Raw genomic sequence first — 13,620 nt, 5'->3', positions numbered from 1 at the left:
ATCTCCGTTGTGGTGTTTGCGTAAGTAAGATGCGATCCTACTAGATACCCATGGTCACCACGTAAAACATGCAACAACAAAATTAGAGGACGTCTAACTTGTTTTTGCGGGGTATGCTTGTGATGTGATATGGCCAACGTGTGATGTAATATATTGGATGTATGAGATGATCATGTTGTAATAGAAATATCGACTTGCACGTCGATGGTACGGCAACCGGCAGGAGCCATAGGGTTGTCTTTATAACTAACGTTTGTGCTTGCAGATGCGTTTACTATTTTGCTAGGACGTAGCTTTAGTAGTAATAGCATGAGTAGCACGACAACCCCGATGGCGACACGTTGATGGAGATCATGATGATGGAGATCATGGTGTGACGCCGGTGACAAGAAGATCGTGCCGGTGCTTTGGTGATGGAGATCAAGAAGCACGTGATGATGGCCATATCATGTCACTTATGAATTGCATGTGATGTTAATCCTTTTATGCACCTTATTTTGCTTAGAACGACGGTAGCATTATGAGGTGATCTCTCACTAAAATTTCAAGACGAAATTGTGTTCTCCCCGACTGTGCACCGTTGCTACAGTTCGTCGTTTCGAGACACCACGTGATGATCGGGTGTGATAGACTCAACGTTCACATACAACGGGTGCAAAACAGTTGCGCACGCGGAACACTCGGGTTAAGCTTGACGAGCCTAGCATGTGCAGACATGGCCTCGGAACACATGAGACCGAAAGGTCGAGCATGAATCGTATAGTTGATATGATTAGCATAGAGATGCTTACCACTGAAACTATTCTCGACTCACGTGATGATCGGACTTGAGATAGTGGATTTGGATCATGTACCACTCAAATGACTAGAGAGATGTACTTTTTGAGTGGGAGTTCTTAAGTAATATGATTAATTGAACTAATTGTCATGAACATAGTCTAATGGTCTTTGCGAATTACGATGTAGCTTGCGCTATAGCTCTACTGTTTTTTTTATATGTTCCTAGAGAAAATTTAGTTGAAAGTTGATAGTAGCAAACTTTGCAGACTGAGTCTGTAAAACCGAGGATTGTCCTCGTTGCTGCGCAGAAGGCTTATATCCTTAATGCAACACTCGGTGTGCTGCACCTCGAGCGTCGTCTGTGGATGCTGTGAACATCCGACATACACGTTTCTGATGACTACACGATAGTTCAGTGCAAAATACTTAAATGGCTTAGAAGCAAGGCGCCGAAAACGTTTTAAAACGTCACGGAACATAAGTGATGTTCTAAAGAGATGAAATTGTGATTTCATGCTTGTGCCCTTGTTAAGAGGTACGAGACCTCCAACAAGATTCTTTGTCCACAAAGTAAAGGAGAAAAGCTCAATCGTTCAGCATGTGCTCAGATTGTCTGAGTACGACAATCACTTGAATCAAGTGGGAGTTAATCTTCCAGATGAGATAGTGATGGTTCTCCAAAGTCACTGCCACCAAGCTGTGAGAGCTTCGTGATGAACTATAACATATCAAGGATAGATACAATGATCCTTGAGCGATTCGCGATGTTTGACACTGCGAAAGTAGAAATCAAGAAGGAGCGTCAATAGTTGATGGTTTGTAAAACCACTAAGTTTCAAGAAAGGCAAGGGCTAGAAGGGATACTTCGTGAAACGGCAAAACAGTTGCTGCACTAATGAAGAGACCCAAGATTAAACCCAAACCCGAGACTAAGTGCTTCTGTAATGAGGGGAACAGTCACTGAGGCGGAGCAACTCTAGATACTTGGTAGATAAGAAGGCTGGCAAAAGTCGAAAGAAGTGTATTTGATATACATGATGTTGATGTGTACTTTACTAGTACTCCTAGTAGCATGAGGGTATTGGATACCGGTTCGGTTGCTAAGTGATTAGTAACACGAAATGAAAGCTACGGCATAAACGGAGACTAGCTAAAGGCGAGGTGACGATATGTGTTGGAAGTGTTTCCAAGGTTGATATGATCAAACGTCGCACGCTCCCTCTACCATCGGGATTGGTGTTAAACCTATATAATTGTTATTTGGTGCTTGCGTTAAGCATGAACATGATTGGATCGTGTTTATTGCAATACGATTATTCATTTAAGGAGAATAATGGTTACTCTATTTTCTTGAATATTCACCTTCAATGGTTTATTGAATCTCGATCGTAGTGTTACACATGTTCATGATATTAGTGCCAAAAGATACGAGTTAATGATGATAGTACCACTTACATGTGGCACTGCCGCTTGAGTCATGTTAGTATAAATTGCATGAAGAGGCTCCATGCTGATGGATCTTTGTACTCACCTGATTTCGAATCACTAGTGACATGCAAACCATACCACATGAGCAAGGCCTTGTTTTCATTGAGATGAAATAAGATAGTAACTTGTTGGAAGTGATACATTTTCGATGTATGCAATCCAATGGGTACTGAGGCACGCAGTGGATATCATTATGTTCTTACTTCACTCACGATTTGAGTAGATACAGGAGTATTTACTTAATGAATCACAAGTCTGAATTGTTGAAAAGTTCAAATCCGTTTCAGAGTGAAGTTCGTTGTAACAAGAGGATAAACTGTCTACGATATGATTATAGAAATGAATATCTGAGTTACGAGTTTTGGTACGCAGTTAAGACAATGTGGAAATTGTTTCGCAGTTCATGCCACCTGGAACATCATAGTGTGATGATGTGTCTGAACGTCATAGCCACGCACTATTTGGTATGGTGCATACTATGATGTCTCTTATCGAATTACCACTATCGTTTATGGGTTATGCATTAGAGACAACCGCACTCACTTTAAATAGGGCACCGCGTATTTCCGTTGAGATGACACAATATAGACTGATGTTTAGAGAAATCTAAACTGTCGTTTCTTGAAAGTTTGGGGCTTCGACACTTATGTGAAAAAGTTTCAGTCTGATAAGCTCGAACCCAAAGCGGATAAATGCATCTTCATAGGATATCCAAAACAGTTGGGTACATCTCCTATCTCAGATCCGAAAGCAAAGTGTTTGTTTCTAGAAACGGATCCTTTCTCGAGGAAAGGTTTATCTCGAAAGAATTGAGTGGGAGGGTAGTAGAACTTGATGAGGTTATTGAACCATCACTTCAACCAGTGTGTAGCAGGGCGCAGGAAGTTGTTCCTGTGGCGCCTACACCAATTGAAGTGGAAACTGATGATGGTGATCATTGAGCTTCGAATCAAGTTACTACAAACGTCGTAGGTCGACAAGGTCGCGTACTGCTGCAGAGTAGTACGGTAACCCTGTCTTGGAGGTCATGTTATTGAGCAACAGTGAACCTACGAGTTATGGAGAAAGCGATGGTGGGCCCAGATTCCGACAAATGGCTGGAAGCCATGAAATCTGAGAGAGGATCCATGTATGAAAACAAAGTATAGACTTTGAAAGAACTACTTGATGGTCATAAGACTATTGAGTAAAGATGGATCTTTAAAAGAAAGACAGACGATGATGGTGATAAATCACTATTAAGAAAAGCTCGACTTGTCGCAAAGATGTTTCCGACAAGATCAAACTGTTGACTATGATGAGTCTTTCTCACTCGTAGCGATGCTAAAGGTCTGTTAGAATTATGTTAGTTGTTGATGCATTATTTATGAAATATTGCACATAGGATGTCAAAACATTGTTTTCTCAACGGTTTCTTTGAGCAAACATTGTATATGATACAACCAGAAGGTTTTGTCGATCCTAAAGATACTAGCAAGTATGCAAGCTCCAGTGATCCTTCAATGGACTGGTGCAAGCATCTCGGAGTTGGAATATACACTTTAATGAGATGATCAAAGATTTTGGGTTTGTACAAGGTTTATGAGAAACTTGTATTTCCAAAGAAATGAGTGGAGCACTATAGAATTTCTGATAAGTATATGTGGTTGACATATTGTGGATCAGAAGTAATGTAGAATTTCTGTAAAGCATACAAGGTTGTTTGAAAGGAGTTTTCAAAGAAATACCAGGATTGAGCTACTTGAACGTTGAGCATCAAAGATCTATGGAGATAGATCAAAAGCGCTTAATAGAAGTTTCAACAAGATGCATGCCTTGACAAGTTTTTGAAAGAGTTCAAAAATAGATCAGCAAGGAAGGAGTTCTTGGTTGCGATGTGAGGTGTGAATTTGAGTAAGACTCAAAACCCGACCACGGCAGAATAGAGAGAATAGACGAAGGTCGTCTTCTATGCCTTAGCCGTAGAATCTAAAGTATGCCATGCTGTGTACTGCACCTGATGTGTGCCTTGACTCAAAGAATGTTGAGAGGTACAGAGAGTGATCCATGATTGAATCACTAGCAGCGGTCGAAATTTATCCTTAGTAACTAATGGACTAAGGAATTTTTCTCGATTATGGAGGTGGTTAAAGAGTTTGTCGTAAAGGGTTACGTCAATGCAAGCTTTGACACTAATCCGAATAACTATGAGTAGTGAAACGGATTCGTATAGTAGAGTAGATATTTGGAGCATTTCCGAATAGCACGTAGTAGCAGCATCTATAAGATAACATAAAGATTTGTAAAGAACGCACGGATCTGAAAGTTTCAGAACCGTTGACTAAAACCTCTCTCACGAGCAAGACGTGATCAGACCCCATAACTATATGGATGTTGGATTCGTTGGAATCACATGGTGATGTGAACTAGATTATTGACTCTAGTGCAAGTGGGAGACTGTTGGAAATATGCCCTAGAGGCAATAATAAATTAGTTATTATTATATTTCTTTGTTCATGATAATCGTTTATTATCCATGCTATAATTGTATTGATTGGAAACACAATACTTGTGTGGATACATAGACAAAACACTGTCCCTAGTAAGCCTCTAGTTGACTAGCTCGTTGATCAAAGATGGTCAAGGTTTCCTGGCCATAGGCAAGTGTTGTCACTTGATAACGGGATCACATCATTAGGAGAATCATGTGATGGACTAGACCCAAACTAATAGACGTAGCATGTTGATCGTGTCATTTTGTTGCTACTGTTTTCTGCGTGTCCAGTATTTGTTCCTATGACCATGAGATCATATAACTCACGGACACCGGAGGAATGCTTTGTGTGTATCAAACGTCGCAACGTAACTGGGTGACTATAAAGATGCTCTACAGGTATCTCCGAAGGTGTTCGTTGAGTTAGTATGGATCGAGACTGGGATTTGTCACTCCGTGTGACGGAGAGGTATCTCGGGGCCCACTCGGTAATACAACATCACACACAAGCCTTGCAAGCAATGTAACTTAGTGTAAGTTGCGGGATCTTGTATTACGGAACGAGTAAAGTGACTTGCCGGTAAACGAGATTGAAATAGGTATGCGGATACTGACGATCGAATCTCGGGCAAGTAACATACCGAAGGACAAAGGGAATGACATACGGGATTATATGAATCCTTGGCACTGAGGTTCAAACGATAAGATCTTCGTAGAATATGTAGGATCCAATATGTGCATCCAGGTCCCGCTATTGGATATTGACCGAGGAGTCTCTCGGGTCATGTCTACATAGTTCTCGAACCCGCAGGGTCTGCACACTTAAGGTTCGACGTTGTTTTATGCGTATTTGAGTTATATGGTTGGTTACCGAATGTTGTTCGGAGTTTCGGATGAGATCACGGACGTCACGAGGGTTTCCGGAATGGTCCGGAAACGAAGATTGATATATAGGATGACCTCATTTGATTACCGGAAGGTTTTCGGAGTTACCGGGAATGACGAATGGGTTCCGGGAGTTCACCGGGGGGGGGGGGGCAACCCACCCCGGGGAAGCCCATAGGCCTTGAGGGAGGCACACCAGCCCTTAGTGGGCTGGTGGGACAGCCCACAAGTGCCCTATGCGCCATAGAGATAAAAATCAAAGAGAAAGAAAAAAAAAAGGAGGAGGTGGGAAGGAAGGGGGACTCCCTCCCACCAAACCAAGTCCAACTCGGTTTGGGGGGGGGGAGTCCTCCCCCCTTGGACTCGGCCGACCCCCTTGGGGCTCCTTGAGCCCCAAGGCAAGGTCCCCTCCCTCCCACCTATATATACGGAGGTTTTAGGGCTGATTTGAGACGACTTTTCCACGGCAGCCCGACCACATACCTCCACGGTTTTTCCTCTAGATCTAGTTTCTGCGGAGCTCGGGCGGAGCCCTGCTGAGACAAGGTCATCACCAACCTCCGGAGCGCCGTCACGCTGCCGGAGAACTCTTCTACCTCTCCGTCTCTCTTGCTGGATCAAGAAGGCCGAGATCATCGTCGAGCTGTACGTGTGCTGAACGCGGAGGTGCCGTCCGTTCGGTACTAGATCGTGGGACTGATCGCGGGATTGTTCGCGGGGCGGATCGAGGGACGTGAGGACGTTGCACTACATCAAACGCGTTCACTAACGCTTCTGCTGTACGATCTACAAGGGAACGTAGATCACTCATCCCCTCTCGTAGATGGACATCACCATGATAGGTCTTCGTGCGCGTAGGAAAATTTTTGTTTCCCATGCGACGTTCCCCAACACTGGATGGGCGGCGACTCGATGTGATAGAACGATGTGCGCGACGGTTTCGTGACTTGCGCCGATCGAAAGAGGAACGAGTGTGATCAGGGCAAACCCTTTTTTTCTCGACCTAGCTAGCCCGGTCGGGAGTCCGTTCTCCGTCGCTGCTTTGTTGGGCTTTCAGCTTTGCGTAGCCCGAGTCAATTTTACACAGGACACGGGCTAGACTGCATGTAGCCTAATATTTTTGTAAAACATACAGAGGATAGCAAGGGACTACACGGGCCAAGACCCGGGCTGTAGCCCGGGCTGCCCTGGACGTAGTTCTGTCCCTGAACAATACGATCTAGTTCTATGCTTAGCATTGGGTCTTGTCCATCACATCATTCTCCTAATGAATTGATCCCGTTATCAATGACATTCAATGTCCATGATCAAGAAACCATGACCATCTATTGATCAACGAGCTAGCCAACTAGAGGCTCACTAGGGACACGTTATGATCTATGTATTCACACATGTATTACAGTTTCCGGTTAATACAATTATAGCATGAATAATAGACAATTATCATGAATTAGGAAATGTAATAATAACCACTTTATTATTGCCTCTAGGGCATATTTCCAACACCAACATGGGTGGCGTTGGTGAGTGAGTGAATGAGAGAAGGAAAGGTGTCTTTGATCCAGGTCAGCGGCGGTGATTTGAAGCTCATCGTCGAAGGGAGAGAAGAGCGACCTGGTCTGGTTAGAAAGAGAAATGTCCGCGTCGATACAACAATTGGGGAACATCGTTGTGTCCATCATCGGCAGCGGCGTGTTCGGCCTACCCAACGCCTTCCGTACCGTGGGGTGGCTCACGGCGCCAGCGCTGCTACCTTCTACTGGATGCTCCTCCTCGTCAGTACACGCTCCTCCACTCCCCGTGTTTGACTTTGAGTATCACTACCTGGATTTCCAAGGATTTAATCAGGTTGAGTCGATCTATACTGTGACAAAATATTCAGCTTAATCTGCTCAGTCGATTGGTTTGATGAAGTTTAGTCACACATTCGTAGTTGACTTTAGCTGATGTTGGGTCTCAAGTAGGATTGCACGGACAAGCCGTGGGAGCAAGAAACAGAGGAGGATGTGCTCAAAGATGAGCAGAGCCGCCATGGCGATGGCGACAACTACACCTACGACGACCTGAGCGATCGATGCTTCGACACCGTCGACAGGCACTTCACCGTCGACACGCACTTCACACAGTCCATCACCGTCCTCTGCCAGACTGGTGGCACTGTGGCGTACCTCGTCATCATCAGCCAGAACATCAGTTCCGTGCTCCCCGCGCTCAAGCCGTCCACTGTCGTGTGCTCCTTCGTCCGCTCCCTCTCCGCGCTCGCGCCCTTCAGCACACTTGACGGTGGCGCTGGTGGTGGTGGAGGAGGAAGGGGATCGGTGGCGGACGGAGCTTGAAGATGACATGACGACGATGACCCTTGCGCGGCGGCAACAGAGGACATGGGATGGATGTGACGGCGAGATCTACGACGGCAGTGGATGCGGCGGTTCCAGTGGCTGCGGGGGCGGTACTGGATGTGACCGCGGCAGTGGATGCGACAGCGGCGTTGAGCGAGAGGGGAGAGGAGAAACGACAAGGTGGTGGCTGCGGTCCGACGAGGCGGGGGTGTTGTGTGTAAATGCTGGTAATTTTGTGAAAACCCCCTGGCTTATCAGCGTATAGCGGTTAAGCGAGACCTTGAGCTGACTTGTCGGTCAAACGCCATGTGGCGAGGCGAGTCAAACGCCACCTAAGCAGATACATAGACAAAACTATAGAATGGACCGTATATGAACTTGTCTACCATAGAATGGACCGTATATGAACCCCTAGGACAAGTATGAGGACTGTATTTTAAGTATTTGTAACTACAATGACTAAAGTGACCACCAAAACAAGTATAAGGACCTCCAGTGAATTTTTTTCTTTTTTTGACAAAGAAGTTTTTTAAGAAAGCTGTTAGAGTTGCTCTTGGATGTGCAACTTAGGTCACATCTAGGTGTGCTTCAACAAAACAGTTAGGAAAATGTGTCTCAAGAAACTAAAATGCTGGGAAGTGCACAGGATACCGAACAAGTGAAGACGCAAGTCTTTGTTTCCATGATCACTCCTTTGGACTTGTATTGTTTCCTTTTACTGAAGGGCCTTGATACAAGATACTTGGAAGTATTTATCAGTTTTATCAGTTCGTGTTACCTCATTCATTATTACTAAACCACATCAGTAGCTCCTTCTTTTAGAAAACTACCCTGAGCATAAGATGGAACCGCTGCTGCACCAGCGGGACCTATCAAGACAAATAACCAATGGGTGCAAAAATGTGGCAAGAACATACATCATACTAGCTCAAAGCACCGAGCGCGTACAGTAGGCACCAAAAAGGGATTCGAGGCTATAGCCATCATTCACTCATGCAGCCACTAAATTACACAATGCGCTCCCGAGTAAAAACCATTTTGAGGAGCAGCCAAAAATTATTACCCTATCGACACGCTGTGAAAGGCGAAACCGCCTATCTGAAACTCAGATGCAATCTTTCCGTCGCCGCGAAAATGCTGATCGCTGCGCATTGTAGAAGTGAGGGGGGTAGAGTGGGAAAATGCACAACACCAAGGAGAAAAAAAGGGATGCAGTCAATCCGGTCAGCTGGCTTTCTCCAGATTCTCAGCCTCTCGCCGCTGTCTCTCTTTAGCCTCCTCGCGCAACCTCTCCTCCTCTCGCCTTAACGCTTCGGCCGCCTCTTCCTCGGCCTCCTCTCGCTCCCTGCGCTCATCCTCTGCGTCCTCTCTCTCATCAAGATAATCAAACTCCTTTTCTGCAGCCATGGCCTTCACTATAGGGTCCCGCAGCTCGGATATCAAGCCCCCACCCACCTTGTACTCCTGCTCGTCGCCGACAAGGAATAACCGCTGATCAGGACCTGTCGCCATTGGTATGTCAACAGCGAGTAGCTTCATGTCATACTGCAAACGAATTAGAGCAAGGTCAGAAAACTTGCTGTCATTAGGATAAAAATACCACCCATCTACTACTTTCTCAAGCAGGATGCAGTCTTATCTTAGCCCTCTTCATAAATGTAATGCTAAAATCAGTGATTTCTGGATGGCAAGGGATGGGGAAACACCAAAACAAACTAAATGAATACAAACAACCAGTCGACCATGATGTTGTATGGCAGAAATATCAATTTCTATGATAAAGTTCGTTCATTTCTACAAAAGGGCTGCCAAAAAAACTGACATGAGCATAGATTTTGCATTGAATTTGAAGAGAAACCAACAATTTGACGGAAATTTGTTTCACTTAACTTTACCTTCGCAATCAATTTTTCAAGTTTTCATTCACACAACAAAGGTCTGGTACTTAATTATATGGTACTACATGCACAAGTACCAGAGTGTTCAATCTAGAGGTACTGAAGTAGAGTTTGCTACAAAGTAATAAGAAGATTTTAAATACCTGTCCCTTTTTCTTCTTGACTTCAACACTTACAAGACCCTTCCTTTCTGATCCTTTGATGGGGAAGATAAGAAAGCACCGTTTGCCACCAACCCTGAATTTGAAGTCCTTTAGTTTAGGGCCTCCACCAGACATAACATATGCTCTGACGTCAGTGCCAGCTAAGGGTGCACCCATGACTTCAAGGATTGCAGCAGATGTATTGAGTTTTGTCATTGCAGTCCTGTAAACCTTGTCAGGATTTATGGTGAACCTTGCACGTGCATACATACCCTATGACAAACATGGACAATAGAAATCATTTAATTTCCCCAAAACATGGCATCATCTGGCAAGCAAAATTGCACTAAAAAGCCTAGATATCAACTACAACCTATTATGAGTAATCAACATGATAATACAGCAGAGGATAAAAAAAATGTGCCACCCAAAATTTATGATGAGCTATATTGTGCTGCAAGTAGACTACTTATTGATAATTAGCCGGTTTGAAAGTTCACATGTCCCTTATATTTGTATACTCAGTCCTGCATCTCAACAAACAAAAGACCTTTCACACCATAAAATTAATATGGCCCACGCCATGAGCACCCAAAAGTTGAGGATCTCTATGGTTCAAGGGATTTTCATAACATTTGAAGGATGTAATCCTAAAGAACTTCCCTAAGTGGGTTGTTTGATTTGTAGGGTTAGATCCATACGACTGTTCTATGATCTCACCTGCACTCTATTACATAGCAAAATTTACACTGATTAAGACCTCTTGAGAATACTACGGTTTCTGATGGTGCAATCAAACATCATTTTAAGCCCATAGGACTCAAGAGGGTGTGAAACTGTAATCCTATGCTTAATCTATTCCTGCAACAAAAAAAATCCTGTGAATCAAAGATATACAAACCACTGTAGCATATGCGCATGAAAAATGACATAAACATGAATGAGCGACGGTATTATAAGCATGCCTATCAGTACTTTGGCTTCGTGATTAACTGCTACTGATATTTTGAAACAGCATAGTCCCTTTGGTATGCCGCCCTACATGGTAAAGCACAATGTGCATACTGATTCTAGATGAATATCCCACTGGGTGGGTTCTGATTCATCATCCATAGTTAACGACAAAGCATTTACTTTATGAACAATAGACTTAAGCAATAAAAGGTGCAAGTACAGAGGCAATGGCTCCTATATTTCGATGGTGCACTCAAGCATTATTTCAATTTCTCTAGGACTCAAGAAGGCGTCACACCGGAACCCATCGTTTCTCTATTGCTGCAATTTTTTATTCATGGGAAATGGGAATCAAAGAAGCCCAAATTACTGCATTACTCATACGCACCAAAATGAGGACACATGAACCGGCGACATTGTTAGAAGCATATCTATCCAGTACTTTGGCTTCACAAATAACCAGTACTGATATTTTGAAACAAGGTGTACACTCCGTTCATTGCGCTATATGGTATAGCATCATCTGTGAGGGCACTAGGGCAGTAGTTGGGAGTCCAGGGAAATCAACCACTATCTAAGAACCCAGTACCAATTCTCGATGGACATCCACTCGGTGAATCCTGATCGATCCTCTATGTTTAAGAACAAAATGTATGAGACAATGCATTTACTGTATGAACAATAGACAGTGAATTTGGTTCTTAAGCAAGCCAAGGTATAAGTCCAAAACCAAAGAAATGGTTGGTGGCAGCTAAGATGTAATAGTAAACCCAAAGGAAAAATATCTTCACGCACTGATAGCACGGTAATATGGTGTGGTCTCCACATTTTTAGCATCACACGGATCACACGCAGGGATGCCAGCCCATCAGGGTGAAGTGTGGTTTCTTTTAGGAACAGTGTGGTCATTTTGGAATCATGACATATACATCACAGTTTTGAAAGGTCAAAAAATACAGTGGCATTGCAATCCCTACAAAATGAACCAGCTAGAATAATATTGAAGATTGCCCAGAATACTTCACCAAGCTAGATTGTGAGCACAGCACCCCCGTGGCGTTACTGGAATAGCGTCACCATTCATGCAGTATCTTATACTGTAGCTACTGAGACATAGAAGGGGAGCAACTCACAGCGAAGGCGACCATGGCGGTGGCGAGGGCGAGGAAGCCGTACTTGGCCATGCCCTCGGAGAGGCCGACGAAGGTGCTGGCGATGCCGAACATGACCCGCCAGAGCGCGATGCAGATGATGACGCCGCCGGCGCCGACGAGCAGCAGGTAGTTGCGCCGCCAGAAGGCCTCCACCTGCAGCCCGACAGCCTCCCGGTACCGCGCGGCGGCGCCCCTGGCCGCCTCCACCGGCCGCCCCAGCCCCTTCACCCCCTGCCCCAGCGGCGCGAGCTTCGACCCGCCGCCGCCGCGGCTCGCGAACGGCCTGACCCCGCCCACGAGCCGCCGCATCGCCTTGTGGTGCTGCGGGAGCCGCGGCGGGGCCAGGAGGCCGTGCCGCGGCAGGCTCGCCCCGGTGGTGAAGAAGCGGGAGGAGGAGGGGGGAGGGGCGGGGAAGTGGCGGGGGACGGGGGTGGGAGGGGCGCGGAGGGCGGTGGCGGGGGAGGGGCGGAGGAGGAGGTGGCGGTGGAGGGTGTGGAGGGCTCGCCGCGACGAGGTGAGCGCGGCCGCCGCCATGGGGATCGAGATCGGGTTCGCACCTCGCGGCAGTGGTGAGGGAGGGGGACGAAGGAGTCGAAGGGAGGAAACGGGGAATGGATGGTCTGGTTGGACTCGACTGCCTCCACCGGGTTGGACTCACTGGGCACAAACTTTTTTTTTTCATGATAATATGTGTCTCACTTGTATCATAAAGATTAAAATACAAGTCATGTAAAGACTGTAAAGTAGTGAAAGTGACAGAATGATGGAAACAGTGTTTTCATTGATGAAGATGTGGGTATTTATACCCCTGTTACAGAGGCGGTTTACAAGGAACGGTTGCCAAAACAAGGCAACTGGCAACGCAGGGATTATCCCATTAATTAATATATTTAATTAATTCCTAACACTCCCCCTAATCCATGCTTGTCTTTGTAAATGTGCATCATCTTGATAAATAATAATCCTTGTAAATTTTTCTCTTTAAGAATGTTCCTCATCTTCATCTTGAAAAATCGTTGTATAATCTTTAAAGTCTCCTCCAAAAACCCTGTGGGAAAAATATGAGGAGAATAGTGTAGATATGTTGCTAAAACTCTTTTAAACCCAGTGGGAAAATAATAAGGAGAAAATTGTGCAACATATAATGATTATTGCCTCATGATAACTCATTTTGAGAAAACCTTTATAGAGGGATAAAACTCATTTTTGAGTTTAGAGAACAATATATGTCTTGAGTACTTCCTTTAAAAACCCCGATAGGGAAAATAGAAAGTATGATATATGATCATTGATAAGATATTGCTTCATTAAAAACATTATGAGAGAAAATGTCAAAGAAACTCATAATGAAAAGAGTGCAATGAGATGTGCCATGAAAAACTCCTTTAAAACCTAGTAGGAAAAATATAAGGAGAAATATGATATGGCATGCATCAATACTTGTATTTAATTGTCTCGTTAAAAACCTTATATGAGAAACCTGTTGGAAAAACTCATAAAGGAAAA

At 44.6% G+C, this 13,620-nt stretch overlaps 1 protein-coding gene across 1 annotated transcript; it reads right to left on the bottom strand.

Annotated features, from left to right (window-relative positions):
• Nucleotides 1-8,866: 8,866 nt before the first annotated feature.
• Nucleotides 8,867-12,725, bottom strand: LOC123442822. Its single transcript, XM_045118970.1, has 3 exons — nt 12,094-12,725; nt 10,007-10,279; nt 8,867-9,510 (listed from the first exon to the last, which is right to left on the bottom strand). The coding sequence occupies exons 1-3, from the start codon at nt 12,646-12,648 to the stop codon at nt 9,190-9,192; spliced, it is 1,149 nt and encodes a 382-aa protein (XP_044974905.1). The 5' UTR covers nt 12,649-12,725; the 3' UTR covers nt 8,867-9,189.
• Nucleotides 12,726-13,620: the final 895 nt, after the last annotated feature.

Source organism: Hordeum vulgare, chromosome 3H, assembly GCF_904849725.1.
Source record: "Hordeum vulgare subsp. vulgare chromosome 3H, MorexV3_pseudomolecules_assembly, whole genome shotgun sequence".
Taxonomy (NCBI): Eukaryota; Viridiplantae; Streptophyta; class Magnoliopsida; order Poales; family Poaceae; genus Hordeum; species Hordeum vulgare.
The sequence above is the reverse complement of the archived record's forward strand: the minus strand, read 5'-3'. Positions and strand labels throughout refer to the sequence as shown.